General features: G+C 42.4%; 1 protein-coding gene across 1 annotated transcript; it reads right to left on the bottom strand.

Moving 5' to 3' along the window:
- Positions 1-2,587: 2,587 nt before the first annotated feature.
- On the bottom strand, positions 2,588-6,337 carry LOC116397607 (phospholipase A and acyltransferase 4-like). Its single transcript, XM_031873190.1, has 4 exons — positions 6,190-6,337; positions 4,854-4,962; positions 4,363-4,631; positions 2,588-2,937 (listed from the first exon to the last, which is right to left on the bottom strand). The coding sequence occupies exons 1-4, from the start codon at positions 6,202-6,204 to the stop codon at positions 2,809-2,811; spliced, it is 522 nt and encodes a 173-aa protein (XP_031729050.1). The 5' UTR covers positions 6,205-6,337; the 3' UTR covers positions 2,588-2,808.
- Positions 6,338-16,867: the final 10,530 nt, after the last annotated feature.

Below are 16,867 nucleotides of genomic sequence, written 5' to 3'. Positions count from 1 at the left end.
ACGCTGCAACAATGATGAACTAAAAAGGATTTGGGGTCGGTTTGGATCCAATCAGAAGGAATGGGTAGCAGGTGAGTGATGCAGGTGAATCAGGTGAGGAGGTGGGCGAGCAGATGAGGGAAGTGAGAACAGGTGTGAAGAGCGGTGTGATAGTCAGGTGATTGGGAAAGGAGGGAAAGGCTGAGGGTATCTGGTGGATGGATGGGAAAAGGCAAAGAAGGGGCCTTGCTAATAATTTCTGAGGAAATGTGAATGTGGCTGAAGACGGAGACGGAGAGGCAGAACGTGGCAATCGGCGTGGTTTTATCTTTAAAAATGGGTTTTATAGACTGAAGACACCAATTCCCAAGTTCTGTATTCATTCAAAATTGAACAGTTGTCTGTAATTGGTGCCATAATGCCAGCTATTATTGGCTGTAATGGGAGAAATTCTATTTGGCAACAGGCTGAGCTCCTGTTTTTGCCAAATTCCCAAATGCAGCTGATATCACAGGAACAAGCCATGGATGTGGTGATGGAAACCGACGAATCGAGTGATAACAACTAAATGCAAATGTCCAGTAAACTGCACGTTGTCTCTCTATCAGGGCCACCAATGACATCGCTGCACATTTGTTATACATGGTGATTATTTTTGAGCCTAATGATCAGCCACGATAAGCCATCTCTTCCGACTCCATAAACGTGTAGAGTACGAGGTTTTATTATTTCTGGAGCCGGTCCCACGACCCGAGCCTCTGCAGCCCTCTCTGGATTTCATGGAGCTCTCAGGCGGTGAACTCAGGAACAATGTGGGGTGCTGTGCAGATTCTGGGGACCAGGCAAGCCCAACTGGCCCCACCTGCTAGCAGCTTCACTGGCCTGGCCCCGGGGCCTGTTTCTACACTGCAAAAAACATCCAAATCATTTGATTTTATTTATTTGTTGAGGATTTAAAGGTGTTTCAGCTAAATGTAGCCAAATCGCCAATGTGTTCTTAGTGTTGTTGACTAAGTTAGAAAAGTCAGCCTGAATCTGTAAATGGCATTTTTTGCATTAAGATTTGAGTCTAAGCAGGAAAGCTAGAAACTAAAAGGAGTGATTTACTGTACGCGATGTCATTACTCAAAATGCAGTTTTAAAATGTAACATGAGTTCAACTCTGTATTTGCCTTTGCCTTCATTTGATCTGAGATTTATCTAGAACAGGGTTTTGTAGCTATTCTGGGAGACATTTCACAACATATCCAGCCAGCTGCAGATAAAGGTTCATGTTGATGTCTCAGTCAAGGACAGCCCTTTAAAATCCATGCATGCAACGACACATGTCCCAGAGCAAATGTCGACTGTGCCTTGTCAGATAACAGTAGCACAGCTACATTTGTGGGTTACATACTTTCAATACATGTTTCAAATTCAACTACAAACCTGCATTATCAAAAGCATGCCAGATGCTCAATTCACACTTTTTAGATTTGAGTTCTAAAATAGTTTTCAGGACTGAAAATGGATTTATTCTGCAAATGCCACATTTCCTTCTGTACAGATTTAATTTTTCTTTTTCTAAACTGAGAGTTTAAATATTAAACAAGACTGTCAGTTGACAAGATGCACATATATTTTTTGCAGGGTCTTATCATCCAGCTGGGGGAGGAGGAGCCTCAGAAAGGGGGGGGGGGGTTACAGTGATCCTTGACTCAGCTGTCACCCATACACACACACGCGCACACACACGTAGTCATGTCTTTAGGGGACATTGCATTGACATTTAGCCTAACCATAACCTAACTCTTACCCTACTTTTCACCCTAACTTGTAAAGTCATGGGGACGTGCAGTTGTCTAAAACAAAGGCGAGTCCCCACACAAATCAGCTGCCAACAGTCACACACACTTTTTGTACTTTGATACTTGTGAGGACCATCAATGAATACATTCCCCAGTCCTTAAACATCACAGCTAAAACATTTAAAGTGACATAAAACCAAGTATTAACCTATTAACTGCCCAAGCTTCCAAAATAATGTCTCACTTTCCTAAATGTCCCCACTCTCATGGTCTAAAAATCGAATTGGTCCCCACGAAGATAGAGGAACAAGAGGTTGAGCACACACAGCATGTCAATCACATGGTCCTGTGTGGATCTGCTCTGCACCACCTGCCCCGGCTGTAACAGGGGTCCACATGTAAACAGTGGTAGATTGTGACGCAGCACAATGCTGGCACAGAGACCACGGGGGATGAACACCCTTTAAGCGCTTAATTAGGCCGTCAGAGAAACATTACTCAGCAGTCTCCTGTTGCTCTGTCTGCCTTTTCACCGTGATGCCCTCTACTGTTGCACTCAGGACCTCTCTGTCAATCATTATTGTTGCCAAGAAAACATGAATATTAATAACATACAGCACTTGTTTGGATTCTGAGGCTTTGAGTAAATACGACGTCTGCGTGTCTTTTTCTGCAAAGTACAGATGAATTGCACACACAGAACATGACATGTTTTAATAGATAAAGGCTCTCCAACATAAAAAATATATGAAATGATTTCCATTTATTTTTTACACAAATCAATACAATACATTATATGATGAACAAATTGTCTTATAGCATTATGACAGCCATTCATTTTCTTCAACAGCTGCTTGCTCCATCTTTTCCAAAGTTGAATTGTTTTGTGTGTGTTGACAGAACACCAACAAAGACAACTTTTTTCAGTTCAGTGCACATGTGCCGTAGTTCATTCACTGTCACAGTTTGAATCAAAATGATTGCCGGGTGAATTGATTCACAAATGAGAGATCTTTCCTTTCATCTTTCTGTCTCATCGCTGTCACTTACGATGTCTCTTTTCATCGTCGTCGTCGTCATCTTTGAGCAAGGTGGCGAGCAGAGCGGCACCCAAAGCTACGATGCCAACGCCTGCTAAAGCGGCGCCTCCGATCACAGCTGCTCTGTTAACCTGCGTGACACAAATAAGTGGCCGGCTGAAAGTCCAAGAAAACATTTCAATTCAATTCCACCATCTAAATTTGGATATGCTTACAACTAAATTTCCAAAATAAATATGGAAAATAATGACTGTGCCTTTGTAGCCCACTGTACCTCGAAGTTAATTATTTTACTGTCAAACCATAAAGTACCTGAAATTCTGACACTGGCAGCTAGCTCTGTGGCTAGCTCGCCATCAAGCCTGCTGTTACTCCGTGAAAACATTAGTAGCATAAAAACGTGTGTTTCATTTCAGACTGCAGTGTGATCACTCCCTTTAAGAGAGCTTAATATTGGTCGATTGCATGAATTTGCTTATGAAAGTTCACGTTCAGGTTAAACTTGAGACAAATCATTTGTGACACTTTGCTTTGCCTCCAGTAATCATCCTCTGACCTAAAAGATTCTGACTGAATTTGGTGTGAAATGTCACTGTAGTACTGGCCCTCGGAATAACTAGAAACTGTATTTAAGTTGTGCGTATTCTCCACAAACAAAGTCACAGATAATTATAATGTCACAAACCAATTGTTTCACACTGAACCTGGTACTAGTTAAGACTTGGCCCAGTTGGCAGTACCTCTAATGACCACTAGTTGAAAACTCTTCACTTAAATTAAACAAAGTGAATGATTCTCTCTGAGTACTGTTCCTACAAGAGGGGATTCAAGAGCTAAGACTTTTACTCATGTTTGTGCGACTTAATATATTTAGAGAAAATGATTGCAGTTTTACGCCTTAGAAGAGGAATTTAGTTTGACTGACAGTTGTCTCAGCCAATGACGGGCCAATGCACCATCCTGCAGCAATGATAGATAGTAAAGAGTATACATATAGCAGCAAAACAAAACCTAATGGAGAGAAGATTTACAACTAGCCAAAAACATAATCATGGCTTTCAAGGCTTTCTGTATAACTCTGTATAGCTACAACACAGATGCACCAAGTGGTTTGATTAAACAAGCTTTCTTTTAAACTTTGCATATCAGCTTATTAATCATCTTCCGTTGTTTGACACACGAGCAATCACATTTCATTTAGTAGCACATCTGCTTCTAATCAGCTGAAATAGACTGTTCTAGATGTGTTGTTCCAATGAATGAGACGCTTATATGATAAACTGGTGGAGTATCCAGCTGCAGACACACAGAGGGCTGTGTAGCACTTTGATCTCCCGCCGAAATATCAATGAAATATGTTACTGTTGCATATGTTATCGACTGTTACGATTACAGTGGAGAAGTTTGCTTTTAGCTGAATTACTTTTATTTCTCTTAGTTTCTTCTGATCACTTACTGTATTCTGTGAGAATCAGCACACCTGCTATGACTTACCGAGGTAAACAACTTGTTTTTTTAATAGTTATGCAAACAAAAGTATAAAAGTGACCACCCACCTGACGAGACTCTGACTGGCCGTACCGTATTTCGTTGACAAAGTGCTCAGAGTTGTGAGTGACGGCATTGTACGGCAGCTCCGAGCTCACCATCCTACAGGCCTCCCTCACGATGACGTGGCGGTCTCGAGGCTCGTACTTGTCATCTAGGAGGTTGTTGATTTCAAAACGGTGGCCGCCGACCACTTCCCAGATCTTCTGGCGCATCACCCGTGCCCTCCTGCTGTCCAGGAGCATCAACAGGCTACCAAGAGGGCTCGAGTCATCACCTGTGTGAGTGTGTGTGTGTGTGTTAAGAGACAAACAGGACAGAAGTCAGAGTGAAGCAGCTTGGAAAAGAACAGGGATACAATTTAAGAGAGGGAAATTCGTTAAGTTTTTGTCTTTACTGTTATTTTACATACATGTATGCGATTGGCTGATAACATAATTAAGGCAAATTTATTGATGGTCGCTCAAGATGAATGTCATAAAAGCAGCACTTCACTCACTCTGAGGAATCAAATGAACAACTTCATTTCCGCCGATGTAGACAGCCCAGTGCTGATACGTTCCGCGGAAGATCTCGATCAGGTCCCCGGGCTTTGCACCATGGTCAAACTAACATGATAAGAGAAACAATTATCGTTAATAAATGATAAAAATAATAAACTTGGTATGTAGTCAGTGTAAGTGGTCATCACTTAAAGGTTTCACTCCCTGGGTGTCAGATACCAATGCTTGGGCAGTGGCCCTCGGTGTCTTGATACCGACGCACAATGCACCCTTTAGCGTCTGTATGAGACACACCGAGCTTTCAACAAACTCCAATGGTGAACCATCCACTTCCTTATTAGATGCTCAGAACATTGGATGTAGTTTTAAGTTTTAAGCGAGGAGTGGTGGACGGGTCAAACAAACATAGAACCTTTACTCAGGGGACCGGCGTTCGTTTCCTTCGCGAAACCAAAAGTTTACTTATTTTTACTGACGACGTTTTGTCAATAACCTGTGATATTTCATGATGTCAACTACATGCTAACTGCGACAATCTGCCCCCGGCTTCTGCCCAAGTGGCAAAATATGACGGGTAGGGATAAGTTGCCTCTGGGGTGTCTGACCTACTATCGCTATGGAGACATGTTTCACATGTGGGTTCCTGGTTGTGCACATGTGTACGATGTGAGACACATTCTTGCTACAGGTTTTATGCGATACCGCTGTTTGACAGTTCGGAGCAGTAACGCGCTAAGAAGCAGATCAATGCGCAAAAAAAAGATGTGAGGAAGAGATAGTCAACATGGATGTTAACAATGTACAATCTTAGAGAAAATGGGGGAAAAAACGGTTGTACAAATGTTTTATGATGAAAAGCCCCAAACATGTTTGTTGGATCTGCCTGACATTATACTTCATCAATAACTGTACCATTGCACAACTCATAAAACAAACAGGGCAAATCAACGCCCTGTTTACTGAGAACTTGCATAACGTGTTGTGGAACAAAGGTGCATTCACAGATACTCCTAGTTAACACTGGGATGTCTTACATGACACACCTTTAAATGTCAACACATTTCACTTGTTGTGTCACTTCACCCTGTTTGTTCTTGGTGTTCTAAATTCTTCTTATTTCAGATCTTACTTTGACTACGATGGAAACGTATATCTTTACAGCAGCAAACTCAAAGTAAAGTCGTGTTACATTGTAATCCAAGAATATTTACATCAAATCAATATACTAGTACGTATTTAAAGATGCTGCCAGTAAGAAGACAAGCTTGTTTGAGTTCAAATTGAAGCAGCTTTAACTCTCCTCTCCTCAGGGCTCAGCAGCAGGAGACTCACCAGTGTTGGAGCCATGTCTTCAGGTCCTCATCGATCAGTAAGTAAGAACAGAGGAAACTTGCAGCCAATTTATCGTGGCTGACAACTGAAACCTAACTGTGCTTATGTCTCAGAAGCAAAAGCGTTCACCTGATTATGGCTGGTAATAACTGAGATGCAAACACAGAAAAATTAGATAAGCACATTGGTACACACCACATGACCTTTTTTGCAAATCATTGACCGGATGAGCCAATGCAAATGCTGTATTTGACCTGCCATGTGGTGGCGAGTGCAACAGAGCTGCAAAGGCTAAGTTTCATTTCCTGGGAATTGTTCAGGTGCACTCATGCTACTGCAAAGTTCTCTGGGTCAAAGTTTCAGCAACCTGGTCTTTGTGGTAGATTACAGACGTCTTATTAAGCCATTGTAGCAACTGGCACATTTTTGTTAGTGTTTTAATTTACAACGTTTGTCAATTTTACAATGAATAAACCAGCACACTCAACAGCTCCACAGCACTATTAACAGATAACAATTACCTTGCTTTAATTCCACTGAATGAAAGTAATTAAATACTCAGTGAGGAGACGTAGTGAAAAGACAGCGGTGCTTCACTTTACCAACACACACGATTCAAGACGGAAGATAAACAGCAGCCTGTACATATAATACAAATATCCATCTTCACGCTCATCGTGGAGGCAGAGGCCTTCAGACCATACAAAGAGTCAGAGACGCACGGGTTCCTTATTGAAACTTCTTTCTGGAGTGAAGTGATTTGTAAATGAGATGGTTCACAATGAATCGCTCGAGGGCCAACAAAGAAACATACATGGCTTTGTAAATACTTACTTTTTAAATTGGACAGTTAATAACAATCTGCTTATAACAACTTGATAAAGTGATAATATGTCGGGGCTTTTTGTCTGCCAGCTCGTTCTGGAGTTTCTCTGGCCCCTAGTGGTCGTAATATATCAAAGCAGCTTTAAAAAAAAATGTAGTAGTGGCAGGTGAATGTTGGGAATATCAAGAATGATTTGCAGGAAAGCGTCCAAGCTGGGAGACCTGGAAGTTAAATCTCTCCCCAGTTCTTCATTAAGTGCTTGAAACAGGAAGCTCTCAATCAGAGCAGCACAGGGATCCCACCGGCCTTTTAGCTCTGCAGGATGTTTGGAGAAATTCCCCCAGTCAGATCAATGCTGCTGAGCCTTTTATTAAATACAGCTGTAATACAGTAAGTCCTGCATCCCGGCCAAGAATCTTTCTTTTTTCTTCTCACTGTTCTGCTCTCTTCTGGTTGTCTTCGCCTCATTGGCAGCGGACAGAAGCCAGAGGAGGGATTTGACACCAAGCATTCATCTCTCTTCCTGTCTGTCAGCGCTGCCTTGTACCACAGCACCTGTTGAACAGCATGCCATATGTGCCGTCACCTGCCCGCTGCTTCACCCAGCCTCTCCACATCGTAAACTGGGTGCTTTCTCTCCTTTCATTTATTTCTCTCTCACAGCACTAGAATAACCCAGTTCAGCAGAAGTGTTGCACTTCAAGTTACTGTGAGGAACTGTGAACTGGTTATGAAACAGTCTCAGTTTAATCTCGATGCCTCTATATGACCTATATAAGTGAACGGGACCATCAGAGAGAAGATGGTCTGTTTCTATAGAGTTATTCTTAATGCGTGTCATGTGTGCCACCGGGTCGTGTTCTGGTGAAATCAGATGGAATCATGCAGGACTGAGCGGCTCAGACTGTCAGACCCTGCTGCAGTCTGGGGCTCAGAAACACTCCCACGTCTGTCCACAGGGACCAACAGCAGCTTTAAGACTCTGTACATGCAGCCTCGACATGAATGGGATTCAAAGAAGTTTCAATAAATACAAAAATACCTTCTTACTTTAAATGCATTTTCTTGTGTTGTCTCTTGCAAGCTAGCCGTGTTTTGCTTCTTATAAAAGATATTTATATGACATCATATTTTATATCTTTTATCCAGATATTTTAAATTGTGTTTTTTTGTTCTTACACTTTGTTCTCCGTCACATTTTTTCTCTTTTTTTCACCTTTTGGAAAAGAGTCTGAAGGTTAGTTATGCTTAGAAAAGCCAGCTTTCTGCATTAACATTTAAATTGTGAAGTATGTTGTACTCCACTGTGTATCATGTGTATGGCTCATTTACATCATTTCAGGCCTCACTTATTTACTTCTTTGTCTCGCTCATTTTTTCTTTCCGATCATTGTTTCACTCATTCTTGCCCTCTGACATTTTCTTTCTCTCTCTCAATTACTGAATATCCTTTTTTATTTTTCCCACCCTCACTCTCACCCCTCTACTTTTGACCTCTGACCTTTCACACTCTGGCGTGTGTATGTGGGTTCAATCAGAGCCCGAGGCAGAAAGCAGAGCTCTCGTCTCTTAACGTCGGCCCCCTCGTATCGTCCTAATCCCGTCCGTGTGGGTGCAGATACCGCCCCTCGTGTGACTGGCGAGCTGCGGTAAAACCCTCGATGTGCTTCGACCGGCGGACTTTCACTTTTTTCCATCTCCTCCTCCTACAGTCGAACCCCCTCCTCCCACTGCACCCCACTTACTGTAGGTTGAAGCAGGCAGCAGGGCTGTGTCAGATGTCGGCCTTTGATATGCTAATACCTTCCTCTTCTTCATGTCTTTTTAAAGTATCAACTGGTAGAGATGCCAGCGCAGCGTGATCCTTGGCCTGCTTCACCGAGAGAGCGAGGAGACGTTGCTGACAGCGTTCTGCTTAGTCAGTGATTTGCACTTTTTCCTCATCAGCGCCTGAAAGAAGAAAACCACTTCAATCAGCTGAGAACAATGCATGTTGGGGAATGTGTGGTGGCGACAGCGGAGCGGCGACCGGCTGACAGACGCACTCAGGAGAGAGTCGTCCCCTTTTGTAAAGGCTCCAGCTCAAGGTGACACAAGCACACACAGGAATGAGTAAATAAATACACAACGAGACGGAGAAAAACATACATATCATGTATTCACTTAAAAACCAATGAAACATGATAACACATTTACATAAGACAAGTGTAGCTTTTAAGTTTGATTTTATGGCTTCATTAAGGGTTAATAAATCCTTTCATAATAGTCTATAGATATCTAGCCATGAATATGAATCACTTTTGCGTTGCCAGGTTGTGAAACACTTTGCTCTGCTTTTTGAAAAAAAGGCTACTCATCACAAAATACATATTGATATCTACAGACTTATCAGAAAGTAGTTCATTAATACAATTTTACTTGGAAGTAAATTTTGAAGTAAGGAATACAACGTTTATCAAAGCAGTCATTATTTCTGTAAACTGACTTTAATGTGAAATAATTAGAAAGATTTAAATGAATGTAGATATAATGGCATCGAACGCAGAGATTGAAACTAGGACTCCCAGGACTTCATAACTACTTCATAACTACTTAGACTAACTTGTGACTTGCAACACAATGACATCCATAAAGCCTTAATACATGTTAGTAAATCATTCACAAAGCAAGTGTTTGCAGCAATATAAACTCTGAATAAAGTAGGCCTCGTTTCAAAGCAAATTAATAATAATTTTGAAAAAAATAACAGCAGATTTTAGGGAAATTAAAATGTCTATATTTGGTTTACAGATATCAGATTAATGTCTTCATTTTACAGCAGAAATGGGTCGGCTGAAGCCACCTCCCGTCCCCGTACCCAACCACAGGCGGGCTGTAAATCATGCCGGCTGTTTGGCAGAAGTCGTGGATCATCGTACAATGGTTAATTAAAGCCGGATCAATCCCAGTGCCACCGGTTCTTTCTTTACGCTGCGTCTACAGAGAGCAGTCCCACGGTACCTCCAGCCCTGCAGAGCTGTGAGGAGGAGGAGGAGGAGGAGGAGGAGGACGATGAGGCCCGTGATGTTTGCTCAGCGCTGTCACTCATATTTGTACAGAGGACAAAGCCACGCAGGCTCTCTGGCACCATATGAAAGATGTGTTTTCACAGCGCGTACAGCAAATACAACTCTTCTTTTTCCTCTCCTCTCTTTTCCGAACGCCATCGCCACATTTCAGGAGAATGAGTTTTGTGCCAGTTGCCATGGTGATTGGTCAGCGCAGTGAAGATAGTCTGGGGGCGGCCGAGGTCAGAGGTCACATCTGAGTTCCTTGTTAATGTTGTGACGCCATAACTGTGCATAGTTACACTGAAAGGCAGTTTAGATAAAGGAGAACATTGGTACAAGTGGTGTTGAAAAAGAAAACTGATATTTAAAGAAGCAGGAGCCTCAGAATGAGCATTTAGACATCAGAACTATCTCAAAACACAGCGAGAGTCCAGATGCTGGATGTGTCAAACGCTGGACTTTCACCAGGAGACCGTTGTTTGTGTCTCGTGTAACACCCAAACTAAACGTTGACTTTGCGCTTCTTACATAACGTTGTTACGCCTGCAATGTGACATCACGTGAGAAAGTCTGCTGAGGGTGGTTTTAATTTATTTACAGTAGTTATGTTACAGTTGGTACATTACATTGTTCCGTCATTACTTTAACACAAACCGTGATCTTTTTTCCTAAACCTAACCAATCGTTTCACAACGTACCATCGTTTGTTTCTGCAAGTGTGATACGAGGCTGATATGACTTTCAACGTATCAGTGGTTTGCAGAAACGTACAACACCACCATGGTTTCTGACAACTGGGTTGCTGACAAAACTTGTGCATTATAAAACTAGTCTCAATTAATGCATTCATATGCTCACTACTTCCCAGACACATGCATCTTCACTAAAACCTGACTGCTATTTTATATCCTGCTGTGATTGAGCCCTACCTTTAGAAAACTTTTATGAATATTTCATGGTGCTTTTTGTTTACAGGCAAAACTAGATTTTTCCCAAATGTGTCCTCAGACATGCAGCAGTAATGGCAGCGAGCACACAGGGTGCAAAGAAAGACTTCATCCGACAGTAAGAAGTAAAAATAACAGCTTCTTCTTCTCCGTGCACGCTGGTTCAGTTCTTCCATTCCTCGGGATGCAGCCAGGAATTTCTCTGAGAGGAGACGTGAAATGAAAAGAGATAGAAAAAAGAAAAAGAGCCAGCTACTGTAGAGTTGTCATCTCTGAAACTCAGATGACGAGCCAAGGAGTTCTCTGCAGCTCTGGCCAGTAAGACTCAGAGCATTTAGCAGCATGGGATGCTGGGTGATGTGAAAAGGGTTCTTGGTCCCCTGTGCAGACTTCCTGCTCTGGGCCAATCAACCAATACAGCTCAGAACACATTGTACCCCCCCCCCCCAGGAACTGATCTAGACCCTGAATGCAACCCTGGCCTCCCTCTGTATGTGCTGTGGCCTCAGTCACTGAACCAATTTGTATCATTTTTATCCACAACACATACTTATTCTAATGTGTAAGATGCATGCAAGTTGTTTTTGTACACGTGGGAGCATACTTGGATTTGCATGTTTGTGATCTAATCAGGTCATTGTTGATTCCAGGTGGACGTTTTGAAGGAATCCTCCAGGCCAAGAATATGGAGCTGATGGACAGACGGACAATCAGAAAACATAATATAACATAATCTGTTATGTTATTGAGTACATAAACCCAATCTTCTTACAAAAATATATTCCTGCATGTTTCCGTTGCATAGCTGATGGACGAACATGTCTTATGAGATTTCAAAAAGATAAACAATATAGAACTTTTAAAATGTTTGTAACCAACGTTACAGCATCTTCTCTTTAGACACCGCCTGGATGGAAGCTTCACGTTATAACAACGTAGATATATTATATATCTGTGTACGTCTTTATGAGTCTTTATGAGTGTGTTAATGCGTCTGTGGTGGAGACGTGGAGGAAGCAAACTCTTCAGAGTTCAGTTGAGTGTCAGACTCAGCAGGCAGAAGGTGGATGATGATTCACAGAGAGACGAAGCCGCCTTCTGCTCGCCCTCTGCGGTCTCCTCTGAGATCTCATCCATGTGACACAAAGAAGCGGTGGATATTTTAACCAGCAGGCAACAGATGAAAGATGCCCAACCGCCGGTGACTCATTCCAAACATACTGATTCTACACGTCTGGTGGGAAATTATGCCCATGTGAGCAGAAGAAGAAGGAACGGTGAAAAAAAGGCTTTTTCAACTTTCTAACAGTAAAAGTAATAATCCACGACAGTTTTATATAAATAAAGGTTCCGGTGATTCAACCTGCAGTCAGTTCATGAAAGCTTTTTACGTTTGTGGTCTGAACATGCAGCGTCTGTTCGCTCGCTCACAGGAAAAACCTTCTGTCGCAGGAAATCAGGCGCTGATGATAGAGCATCATCCTCAGAGTCAGTTATCTGTACAATACCTCCTCATTTCAAGACACAACTTAAATAACTTTGCAGCTGGCTGTGCCATTTCCAGTAAATATCACAATATAAAACGTGTGTTTTCTGTCTGGAAAGATAAAATGCAGGAAGAAAGCAAGTATTCTCTCTCTGTTAAATTTGTCTCAGTCAGTTGGGTTTCATTGAGCTCTGAACCAACACCTGTGAACTCCACTAATGCAGTTGTTGTCTTCTAGATGCCACTGATCTGTGTTATGCTGAAGAAATACAACTTCTTGCTTTTATATGTATTTGAGTCTTCTGATTGTTGTGGTGGTTAAGCTTTGTTTGAGACTTTCTCACGAGTTATTAGCATTAGCAATAAACTCACGCAGCCACATACAGCAGGGATCAGATGTGATGGTTGAAATGAAACATCGCCCCCAGGCTGAGCCAAACGAGACCAGAAGTTATACATATTCATATCTTTCTTTACCTCATACTACTTCATATCAGCGGAGGAGTTACATTATGCAATGAATAGAGCATGATGTTAGATGGAAGATCCTCAGGGGAGAAATAATTGATGATTGTAACACATATATTTTGTATCCACACCTGCTGATAAGTTCTAATCGAGCAGATATAAAGCCGTCCTATTTTCTTCAGAAACAGAATTACATCACCCTCACTTTATGGTGAAGCTCTCCAGAGGTGGATCTGTTGAATAAACAACACAGATTACAGTTTGAAGACTCTATAAAATATCACTGGCTGTTTCTGCACAGATGAGGTAAGAGCGCTGGATAGTTTAATGTAGATAACAGTTCATGTGAGTCAGTGCATCTACTGTATATTCTGAAACATCGGCTTTGTGTTCAGGCCTTCAACGCTACGAGCCATCGCACCTTTGTCTTAGAGTCGTCCGCTGACTTTGGCCTGAGCTCTGCCGGACTGACACATCCTGGCAGAGCTGGTCACCGATGATTGATCACCCTTATCTCCCCTGCCGTATTAGAGCCTTAATTGATCATGCTTTGGTAACGGATCCCTTTTTCCCCCCCGGCTCTTGGAAGGCTTGGCCAGCGTCGCGGCTTCTCCCTCGCGATGAATGGCCGCATTCTGAGCAAGACCATGCTGTGGGCGGGCCTTTGTTTCCCTGACGGATGGCTTTGGCTTGTTGAGCGGCTTCCAGGAAATCGTTACCGACTTGATCTGACAGTGCTGTTGACTGGCAGTGGCTGGCGGCGTCTGCTGCCAGCACGGACAGCTGCAGTAGAGCGGGCGGTGCCGTTAGAGCTCGCTGACCGCCGCTTGTGTAACTTAGGTGGCCCTCAGCAAGAAACTTCAGTTTCACAGCACGAATCATTTCCTGCTGCAGATGTGCCTTTTAGCAAGGCATTTGATCCGTATTCCCTGGTGGAACTCTGTTGTCATTTTCCCCCTGGCAGGCATTTGGTTGGAACAGGGATGTCTTCAGTGGGCAAACAGCCTGATTTACACCTTTTTACCATCATAGCGTTCTCGGGTTCACTTCTTGCACCTGATTGGGCGAACATACCGACCACTGGGCCTTTATACCGCTATGCTTCATCTGGGAAAAAAACGTGGCTGTTTGAGAAACGTCAGAGTTGAATAAATCTGGGGCAAGTTGTTCCAAGGGTTGTGGAAAAAGAAGAAGCAGTAAGTTGGCTTTTAGTTCAAAGTAAAAAAAAATACATTTGACACCTTCACAGAAAAGACCTGGATTTTTGAAATGGAGCAAGTAGTTCTTAACAAGAGAGGATGGGCATAGAGTCATATTTTCCAGGGAAGGACATGTAGCAGAAGTAACAGGGAGGAGATCAGGATGGATGATGTATTGGAGCAGCATAGAGAAAAGAAATGTAACACATTGTCAGTGAACATTTTGCAATTTGTTACGTCAATAAAAACATAATCCAGAACGTATTACAACCCAGTCGCCAGAACAATCCGATGACATTTCTTCAGGGATAAAAAGGTTTCATGAATATGTTTCATATCAGCCTCGTATCAACCACGTGGTTAATTGGTTAGATTTAGGCATCAAACTAATTGATTAAGGTTAGAAAATAATCATGGTTTGTGTTAAAATAAGAACGTACCAGCGTAACACAACAACCGTGACAATGTAGAACTCAGCAATGTTGCAACAACGTTACATACAACAAAGAACAGCGGCCTCCTCGGCGAAAGTCCTGTTTGTTTGACCATCTACCCCCTCTTCCACCTTTGTAGATTTGTTTTGTTTGTTGTAACTCGTTGTACCACATAACTCTCATAATGCATAACTTTCTATAATGGTTGCTTGATATGCGTCACTTGCTCTGACCAGAATGCCTAAACATCCAAATTGAAAGTGTCCGTCGTTTGCAGAAACGTACAATGCCACCATGTTTCCTCTCGGCTGGGATGCATATTTGCGGTTGCAAATCAGTAGTATTTTATATAAACCTATATCGTCATTTCGTCAGAACAACAACTGTAGTTCTTCATATTGTTAAAATTTCCTTTTGTAACTGACTTCCACCAGATTTTGCTTCACCCTGCAGCCAAAACGTTGCTGTTAATCCGGCTGCAAAATGTTTTACATTGTTTACTATAATGCTACTATAAGGTCCTTCTGATGCAATCTCTATCCCTCAAAGTCATTTACAATCTTTTCTATTCTTTTGAATTCCTTGCCTTTTTTCAACATGAAAAAAAATACTAATAATGTGAAAACTTGAGGCCGGCTAGAAGTCTACTGAACGCTTAAGAGTCAGTTCCTCAGAGCAAAGTGAATAGTCATCTTTGTTTGAATCAATGAAGGCTAAAAATACAGGAACTGTGAGGAGTAGAGGCTAGCAGAGAGTGGAGAGTGGGCGGTGCTGGTGTTGTTATTGTGGTTTGGTGGTGAGATGATTCGGGTGGAGAAACTGGCTGCCGCTGCACTTTTTGATTCGCTTCTGTTTCAGCTTTTTTATTTGCTACAATAAAGCTCTGTTCTGAGTTTATCTGTGGAAAACAAGAGCGAACCTTTCAAAGCAGGGTCACAAAGTGTTTTCTTTCTCTGTGATGAAGGTCACAAGCGGGGCTCCTACACACTTTCTGTTTTCACTGGAGACACGACAGAAACTCTCCTCTCTTCATTTCCCTTTCATCAGCTTATCTCGTCCGCCTTCAACCTGAGAAACATTCTCAGAGCTTCTGCTCTGACTCTAATCAATGATTCTCTGGTCTCATTTGGGAAGCAAGTGGAAATATTCATAAGTCAAACTTTAAGTTACACACGTCATGCTAAATGAACCATTAAAAGGTACTATCTTCTGTGGAGGCTGTCAAATGTAGCAACAACGCATACACTCTTGACAAAATCACTGACAAAAAAAGCTGCTTTCGGATGCAGCAGGATGGACGGAGATCTCCGCTCCTCTGTGCACTTGCCTCTCTGCGGAGAGACGAAAGCCAGATTGGTTCCTGCAGCAATGACCTCCCATGAACTCCTCAAATCACAGGAACTGACTCCTTTTAATGCCTTCGCCTATTGCAGGCACTTCCCTGAAAGAAAATCCTCAAACAGCAAACATTCCCAACACATTACTTTTCCGTTTGTACATCCAGCAGCTGGATGATTAATGAGGCAGTTGAGGTTAAGATTCAGGTTAAGTGCTGAATGTATAACAGCAGCGGGGGCTCTCTGGAGACTTGAACCAACAACCCTTCGTTCATTAGCCGCTTTCTCCTCGTGCTAATCGATACAGAGACTGGCTCCAGATGCTGCAGCAGCCTCATCTCTCAGAGATTGTGATTTCCCTCATCGTCTGAATGTCTACAGCTCCGAGACAAACCGGCATGCAGCATGCATTTGTGTTGACTTTTAATCGAACACCTGTTGCAAGCGGAGGAGAATAAAATCCAGCTCAAGGCTGAGAGAGGAAATCGCAGAGTGGCAGAGCTCTGCGGTGCTGTTGCCGTTTCTTTTCTTTCGTAAGCTTTTAGGTGACTGTGACAGAAAGCAGACACACGTCACCGAGAGCCAGCATCCCTGCTGCAGCACCACGGGCACAAGAACAAAACCTTTTGATACTTAAACCACTGTCTCTCACCTGCAGTACGAGTCACAGATCAAAGCACGCGCGCTTTACACGTGTCTGAAAATATGTGTGCATTCAAGTCCTGTGTAAAATGTATTCCTAATTTATGAACCTGCAATAACAGATGTTTTTGGGAGCTTCAACTGTAGTGGAAACAAACATTGGCATTCATCACCTTTTAAGTTGCAATGAGAAACGTATTAGCAACCAGTTGCTAAGATAACATTATCATTCATAGGCGTTGTGTTTGTGTCCACCTGATGAATGTAAGTCCAGTATTCTCTCTTTCTT

The sequence above is a fragment of the Anarrhichthys ocellatus genome, unplaced genomic scaffold (assembly GCF_004355925.1).
Source record: "Anarrhichthys ocellatus isolate YVR2014 unplaced genomic scaffold, GSC_Weel_1.0 scaffold69, whole genome shotgun sequence".
In the NCBI taxonomy this organism is placed as follows: Eukaryota; Metazoa; Chordata; class Actinopteri; order Perciformes; family Anarhichadidae; genus Anarrhichthys; species Anarrhichthys ocellatus.
The sequence above is the reverse complement of the archived record's forward strand: the minus strand, read 5'-3'. Positions and strand labels throughout refer to the sequence as shown.